The sequence below is a fragment of the Cariama cristata genome, unplaced genomic scaffold, assembly GCF_000690535.1.
Source record: "Cariama cristata isolate BGI_N322 unplaced genomic scaffold, ASM69053v1 scaffold8537, whole genome shotgun sequence".
Lineage (NCBI taxonomy): Eukaryota > Metazoa > Chordata > Aves > Cariamiformes > Cariamidae > Cariama > Cariama cristata.
Genome location: NW_009627056.1, coordinates 32,075 through 40,353, shown reverse-complemented (window position 1 = coordinate 40,353; position 8,279 = coordinate 32,075). Strand labels below are relative to the sequence as shown.

General features: G+C 45.9%; 1 protein-coding gene across 1 annotated transcript in view; it reads right to left on the bottom strand.

Moving 5' to 3' along the window:
• Window positions 1-3,782: 3,782 nt before the first annotated feature.
• Window positions 3,783-8,279, bottom strand: part of CAPN8 (calpain 8) — a 30,182-nt gene continuing 25,685 nt past the window's right edge. Inside the window, exons 17-21 of the mRNA XM_009704296.1 lie at window positions 7,786-7,854; window positions 6,404-6,482; window positions 5,380-5,496; window positions 4,703-4,761; window positions 3,783-3,806 (exon numbers count right to left, since the gene is read on the bottom strand). Coding sequence (XP_009702598.1) covers window positions 3,783-3,806; window positions 4,703-4,761; window positions 5,380-5,496; window positions 6,404-6,482; window positions 7,786-7,854 — 348 coding nt within the window. The remainder of the gene's footprint in view (window positions 3,807-4,702; window positions 4,762-5,379; window positions 5,497-6,403; window positions 6,483-7,785; window positions 7,855-8,279) is intronic.

Sequence of the window (8,279 nt, the reverse complement as noted above, 5' to 3'; positions counted from 1 at the left end):
CCAACACAACCCTCCCCAGGAGCTGCACCAGCCAAGCCCTCCCACCCACACAGGCAGATGATGTTGCGCTGATGGGGGCCTGCACTTCAGGTGAGAGCTGCATCAAAGATTTCAAAGACAGAGGAAGGAGTTAATGAATGGCCAACAGTAACAAGTGAAGTAATTTGCTCGATTAAAAAAAGAGAGGATTTTATGCTGTACGTGCCAGTTATACAGAGAGAGACAGACACCATGGCAACAAGCTTGTCAGGCAGTAGCAGGGCACTACTTTAAGATTAACTATCGCTGGGGACATCATTAGTGGTGGAGAAACTTCAAAAGCTTTGGAATTTGGGTTCCTTTCACACCCAGAATCTCGCTTGCTTTTACGGACTCTATTTGAATCTCCAGTCTATAAGCTTAGGCTGGGAAAACAACAACAGCAGGCTGGGATTTTGGATGCATCCTGAATAAGATGGAAAGGAAAAATGTGCTCACAGTATCTCGGTGCTTCCAGGCCTGCCAGGTTGTCTGAACTGTATGGAAATTAAGAACTAAAACATACCGTTGAGTCAAATTCAGCGGGATTGTCTGAAGTAAAGAACAAAAAAGGAGATTGAAAAGGACTGCTCCTTCTGTGCTTACTCGTAAGCCGTGGATCTGATCACTACCCTGCAGTGATGGAAAAGAGAGATCCCTCTGTAAATCTCCCATTCTAGGAGGATGAGCAGGTGACAGATAATTGCATGTATGAGGTTGATTCTTTTTATCCTGCTAGCTCGTAGGCAGAATCCCATATCCCCATGATTGTCTTGCACCTCATGCAGACATTTACTCTGGTGCAAAGCTGGTGTCAGATGCTGCTGTGGTAGGACTTATACCCACGGGGAGTTCCTCCATAGGCAACCACAAGACAATTAGTGCACAAGGAGCTTGGAATTCTGAACGTGGTCTAACTGAATCACATTTTACAGGAGCAATGTATAGAGTTCAAGTTTTCAGTTCATGAGGCTGCAGCGGAAACAAACACGTTTCTGTGGGAAAGTGGAGAGAGAAAGGAAAGATCTCGAGAGCCATTGCAGAGTTTCTGTAGGGGGTTCTTTTGCCCTACTTTATTTACAAAGTGCTGAGAATGCCATGGAGCACAGTTTTCACAGTGACAGGGAACGTATCACAAATTCATGAACCTTTGTGACTTGACTGCATTATAATTCCCCATGACCGAGCTACTCAAATCTAACAGGAGCTGCAGTGCTTCACAGATCCGAAAATGAAACCTGGTCAGCATGCAGGGTGTAAGAGTGCACAGAGTCCAGATGCCCAAGCCCCGGATCAGCCCACCATGCCCCAGCCCAGCCCACCATGCCCCACTGCTTCCACAGGAGCTGCAGCAGGCATTTGAGTCAAAAGGCATTTTAGCCCCATCACAACCAACTGAGAGAACTGATGAGCGCAGACATTTGTTCAGCTTGCAGCACAAAGAAGGAAAATAAGGTGGACATTAATCATCTTTTTGCAGAGACGTCAAGGAAAAAGAAGTGCATTCAATCCCATGAAAAGGCTTATTTTTGAGCAGTTGTTCTCTGAGACCTGATAGCCAAGTGCTGCGCTCAAAGAACAAATAAAAGAGGAGGTGGTTCCTCTGGAGCTGCCTGCTTCCCAAAGATAAAGGAAGATGGAGTACAACACCCTGCCCATCCTGTACAGAAGGGTGAGAGTCATTGAGATAGCTGTGAGAATTATTGTGGTGGAGGCATCTTGCTTGACGTAAAGGGAGAAGAACTGGGAGCATGCAATGGGCTTCTGCATATATTTGAGTTTTCCCAGTCCTGTGATCACAATTGGAATGAACTCATGAATAGTGCATGTGAGCAGAAAGCAAATCTGAAGCTGCAAGCAGTTATCTCACCCTGCTGCATGGTTAGTAAGGAGACGTGTTGCATACTCAAGATATAGGGCAGGGAAGGACACATTCATCTTACTGAACAGGCAGAGCATTCACTAGAAAATTCTCAAGGTTTTGGAGACCTCATCTTTCCCCAAGTATCTCTGTCTTCCAGGCAGGTGGAGGTACATAGATGTCTGTTGTTGGTCAGAAGGCAAGTATCTGCCATGAGAGACTGGTGGCAACCGGAGGCAAGAGCTGCACGCGTGTCATGACCAGCGATACGTGGACAGGGACAGCAGGAGAATGCCTGTGGTTCCCCCGCTGGCTGTTTTTATCCTGCAACCTGAAGTAAGAAGTATTTATTTCTCTTCTACTGGGAGAGGACCTCTAAATGACAGCAGCAAACACCATCTATTAGAAAGGCAGAGCCAGGCACTGAAACAGGTCATATATCCCTTTTAGTCAGACAGCTGTACCCAGCACCAAGAAGAAATGCTGGAGGATGTCAAACGGAGGCTTGGGGTTTGTCACGCGGCATTCTGGGGGTTTGTCACGAGGCATTCTGTGTTCGGAGACGGGAACCAAACAACAGTTTTCTGCCTGCTTAAAGAAAGAGCTTAGGAACCAGCAGGTGTGGAGAAAGGCCCCTCTCAAACACAGCACTGAAGAGAGGGGGGACGGGGCCTTGGCCCCACGTCCGCCTTGGGGACACAGATCTCTGCCTGAACGCCTTCTGCTCCCGGGGGGAAGTGTCAAAGACATATCATCCTGTCAGATCATTACTGCCAGTTACAGAAATATTTTCTGACTGCTAAAAAAGACTGCTAGATTATCTTGCCTGCATTGCTACACTGTTACTCTTTATAATACTGTGAAATTAGATGCAGAGAGATTTTTTAAAGGACAAAGGTTTTATGAGATCTTAGGAAAGCATAGCAGTGTTAGCCAGTGACTATTAGCTTCAGTTTCTTCTTTAAATCGCCATCCACATTAGCACATCCCTCACACACTCAAGCTCCTAGATCCCATACACGCGCATTTTATGTTCCTCCCCTCATGCTTGCATTCGTGAGCGTCTGAGCTCTGGTCACTCACCTCCTAAAACTCCAAACCCCATTTTTGGGCACTGAAATACATGTATGGACAAGCATTTATAGGAGTAGATCTCAGCTGAAGTAACTGCCTATGGCTTTCCATCCTCTCTCCTCTTCCTAGAAGACTGAGCCAAGATTTGTAGTTTGCCTGATTCCCTGTTCATCTTCGGGGCTGTGCTCATGCCCAATTCCCTTGTGCTCCCAGCAGCTCATCATCTGCCTCCGAGCTCCTCACCCCCAGCTTCTGTGTGCGCTTGGCACAGCCGAAGTGGGCAATTGGTTGGGAAGGGAGGTAGCCAGAGAAGAAACACGAATTTTGCCTGCGCTCTGAGCATGGATTTCTCTCTGTGAAACATATGCTGGATACACGAATTTTGCCTGCGCTCTGAGCATGGGTTTCTCTCTGTGAAACATATGCTGGACGTTGCAGGCAATGCAGATCCCTTCCAGGATTTTGAACACTGCTGAACTTGGATGCACAGTCAGAAGTCAAACCAAAGCCACCTGGGCCTATCTGATCAGTGGGAAGTCATAATTAGTGACATTTCAGCACAACACAGAGAAATACTCTTTGGGCAGGAAAAGTAAAGGAGGTTGAGTTTGGGTTGGTTTGTTTTATTTGTTTGTTTATCTCTTTTCATTCAAAAGTGCATTTATTTTATACCTGACAGCAGATCACTTCGTTTCTAGTGGGTTTAAAATAACATGCCAGTAATAAAAACAAGTTGGTCGCTCTGCTTTTCATAACAAGGAGAAGCCAAATGAGTGTTTCCATGTTCAGAAGAGCCTCAGAGGTCTCTGCTGAATTCATCGACCATGGTTCAAACCATTGTGCAGCACAACCACTGAGGGAGAAACAGAACAAGGAGTCAGACCATCTGGAAGGTCCACAGGATGCCACCAGGGTAATCTACCACAGCTCTGGGAAAAGCTGGGAAAGGTTGGGGCTGCATTTCAATCTGTTGTATGTGTAGGATCCATCTGTTCTGGAACTCTGGGGAAATTTATTGCCAGAATCAGCCTCAGACATTGCAAGTGGGGTCTCTTCCAAGGGAAGACCAGCTCTCCAGGGCAAGCTGCGTGACCTTTGAAAAATTCTAGGGTCGGAGTATGCAATGTACAATTTCAACTAGATTTAACTAGCCGTGACTGAGGGTCACAGGGTTTCCTAGCCATCCTCCTCCCTTCGAGCCAGTCTTCAGCTGAGAGGACTAATAGGATGGACCTCTTGGGGCCCCTTCCAGCTGTTTCCTTAGATACATTTGTATTCTGCAAAGGGAAGACTCAAGCTGATTGCTTTTATTACAGCTTCAACAGGAGAAATTTGCATTAAAAACAATGTGGGGGAAAAAAGACCTGCCGTATTAAAAGGTCTCTTGCAATTCTGGCAGGTTGATCAGCACATTCTCTGCCAGACAAGAACAGTTCCCTGCTGTGTGTTTGCTAATGAATTGACCACTGCCCTCTAAAAGCAGATAGTGAAACACACTGTGTTAAGCATCTTCTCAAGCAACCTTAGGGGTTTTGAATGTATCTTTGCTTTTTTGCTCATATAAGGTAAATGGTCATTCTACTAATTCAGACAGGCCTTTTGAGCTGAAGAACCTTTTCACATAGACACACTTTCCCTTTGAATCACTATTGAGTTTGCCACTTATAATAGTGATTTTAAGTAACTGTATTTCAGTGCAGTCCATTGCTGCAGCTTAACCAGATAGTATTTCAGTCTGACCAGCCTCACCTCAGCCAGAGAGAGTTGGATGACTCCACTCTTGTCTTTGTCCAGGAGATGGAACGCTTCTGAAAAGTAGAAGTGAGGGGGGGAAATGGATATAAACCACAGAGTCTGGCATGTGAAGAATCACTGTCTGACAAAGTGTAGAGGTCTGGCTTTTTGCCATGATCTACTGGAAATCTAGACTGGTTCTGTAAAATAATATTACAGCTGTTCTTCTTTCCTCTTACAAGTCATTTCTAAGCCACTTCACAGGGAGGAATAGTCAGACCTACAGCAGCAAACTGAGAGTTGGCAGCAGGACAACTATAAAATCTGATGCGGTAACATCTGGTATGATCTGGGGACAAACCTGTAAATCAGGTCTGAGTAAGGACTGTAAATGATAAATGGTACCATTTATAGGGGCTGGGACAACTTGGGGGCCAGAGTACTGACCATAAAGTGCAGATAGCTGTAAAGCAGAAGAGCATGGTAGGTTATAAAAACATGTCCCCAAACCTCCATAGTCATTCAGACAGAAAGGTTCTATTTCTCTGCTGCTTTCTCCAACAAACACCATTTTGCTGCCACCCTCACATTTCCATGCTATTTGCGACCTTCACAGTTAAAAAACACCAAATACTTAACGAAACCTCAAAGTTTTCAGGAATTCCCCTTGGCCGATGAACAGAGGCACTTACTGAACAGAGTCTCCAGGCGGATCATACAGGCCACAAAGCCATCGAAATCAATGGTCAGCTTGCTGCAGGCGTAGCGGGTCACAATGCTGTGCTGCACCTGATCACTGAGCATGAAACCTGAAGGCATGGGAAGCACAGGAATCACTGACACAGCAGGTTAACATGCTGTCTTTGATGTGACATCTCCATGGACTGCTGCAGCTGCAGGCAGACCAAGGTGAAGGACAGGACTCTTCCTCCCAGAAGGTCTCCTGAACTCCATCACCCACCTCTGCTGTGGGTCCTTTCCAAAGCCCATTGTGCTGCGTGAAGAGAGGCATAAAGTTCTCCAGCAGCACTTTGTCAGACTGCATATTTCACATTGTTTCACAGCATAACCAGCCCTGTGTTCCCCAGATAAACCCCTAATTAGCGAGCCTTGGCACTGCAGCTGAATAGCAATCATTGCAGTAGAGCCAATTGCTCACATAATACATTGGGCTCTATTCAGGCCCATACTACTGCTATTTCTGACTCTGGATCATTCACATAAACTCCACCAAGTACAAGACAGATCAAAAAAACCAGTCCTCCTCTACATGCCCCTGAGCTGGCAAGCACTGCTCCAAAAGTGAATAGCACACATCAGAGAGGATATCGTTGGGACATGCCTTGATCAGGCTTGCACCTTCTCTAGTGTAGAGAAAGGTGGTGAGAGGAAATGAAGGAAAAAGAAGATTTGGACATAGCTCTGAAAAGGACAGTTAGATTAGGAAATAATGAGGCCAAAAATAGCGCAAGTACTAATCAGATAAGCAATGGTCACAGCATGGACAAAAATATCAGTGGTTCATAATGCAGAACAGAGGATGGGTTTTGATGTATATAACAGCAAAAGGACATAGTGGTATGTGACTGTCAGGAAGGGAGAATGGCACTGGCAACGCTGTGATCTAGGAGATGGGAGGGAAGCAAAGCCACTAAAAGGCTCCACTGTTCTTCCAATGTTTGGTGTGTTGATGGTGTCCCTGAGCAGCATACTCACCTGCCTCTCTGAGGGCATTTCGCATCTCATGGGAGTCAATGGTACCAGAGTAGTCACCATCCACTTTCTTATAGATTGCCTGCAGCAGAGGGGAATGAGGGAATGCAGGGATGGCTTTTCAATGTGTGCCCGTGCAGCAATGCCATGGTGCAAGCTTTGCTTTCACAGCTGGGTAGCGACAGTAATGAAGACATGGTAACATGAGGCTCACCAAGGGCTAGCAGCCAGAATGAAATAATCAGGGCTCCTCTCGGGTTTAACCTCAGTTTGCCAGTCCACTCTGCAGCCCGTGCCCTGCCATCCTCCCTGCTTGTGTAGCTAAATTAACGCCAGGACAATCATGCCTACCTCTGCTGCATCCACACCATCACTCTACTGTGCGGACACAACCTCCAGTTACTAATGGCTGGGACAGGGACTGCCCCTACCAGCCCAAGCTCCTACTCTTCGAAATGTTAACGAGCAAGGGAAATGTTTCAAGCAGCTACTGGCAAGCAAGCCAGACCGGGAAACACATTCCCATGGGCTGGCAGTCTGCCTGCCTTCATGTTACATGGTGGCAGACAGGCCATTGAGGAAAATATCCTATCATTTTGCAAGCATTGCAACAGACAAAGTCCATTTTGCTTAATATTTCAGACACGATGACAGATGCTTCCTACTGTCAGCAGGTTTATTACCCAGAATTAGATGCCACCCAGACCCATGGCTCAGATTGGAATTGGCTCCCAGGGCTTGCTCTGCTGACACCAGCCCTAGGACAGAGCCGGTGCTTCATGAACCCAACACTTCTTCATGAAGCTTCAGAACAGATGCTCTGTGCTGACCAGCATCAAGTAGGGTAGCAGCAGGCTTGCCTGAAAGGGACATTGTCAAACAAAGCAGGTCCAAATTTGACCTTCCTTTAGACTGCTTGATTCTGGGTGAACTTCTTGGGATATTAAATCCTCTGCCAGAAAAATAATTCAGGACTTCTACAAGATTTAAAAAATACAAAGCCAGGTTTTTGTAGGTCCTAAAAATATGTGTTTCTTGTGTTTGCTGGTGCTCAGCTAGCAATGTAACATATTGCAACAGCAGAGATATGTTCATATGAGCTTTAATACAGCAGGCAGCAGAGCGAGCTGTCTTTGCCAACAATGAAACAGGGTTAATCTCGCTTTCGATAAGGTATTGCAAATTATGGAGAGTGGTGGGGCCAAGGTGAAAGAGGATCTGCTTGTACCCTTTTAAATCAGAGATGTTTCTAAGTCCTGGAACAAACTCCAGCCATGAGAAGGAAGGCTTCCAAGTATACCTGCCTGCGGTGGCTTAACCCTATCTCGGTTTTGGATCTGTACTTCAGAGATGAGAGGGAAGAGGAAAGAGCAATATTATGTTACCAAATACTTTCGAATCTTCATCCAAAGTGTCTTGAATTCTACAAGTCCCAAGGTGCCGGTCCCGTTGGTCTGGGCCATGTTAAGGCATGATTCAAAAATCAGGACTCCCCTATCCTTATCAAAACTGAAGAGCAACCAGTTCTGATAAAAACAAAGCACTCATCACAGTGTCACCTTAATGTCATATTAGTTCTCATTTGTAATGCATCTCCATCTCACACAGACATGCCCACAGCTTTACATTTGCTTAGCTAAAGGCATGCCAAGAATTTCTAGGCTATCTGCACTCTCAAGGAATGATATATGGGATTGCTCGCATTTTGTACAGTTAACGGTAGATTAGAGTCCTTAGGGAAACAAAGGCAAGTGTTAGAAACCAGAGGCAGGAACTGCAAGTGAACACAGAGAGTCAATAGTAGGCTACGCAGTCTTCCCCCACATCCTTCAGGGCCTTCAACATCCCTTCCTATGGTAAATTACACAGAAACAGGGAG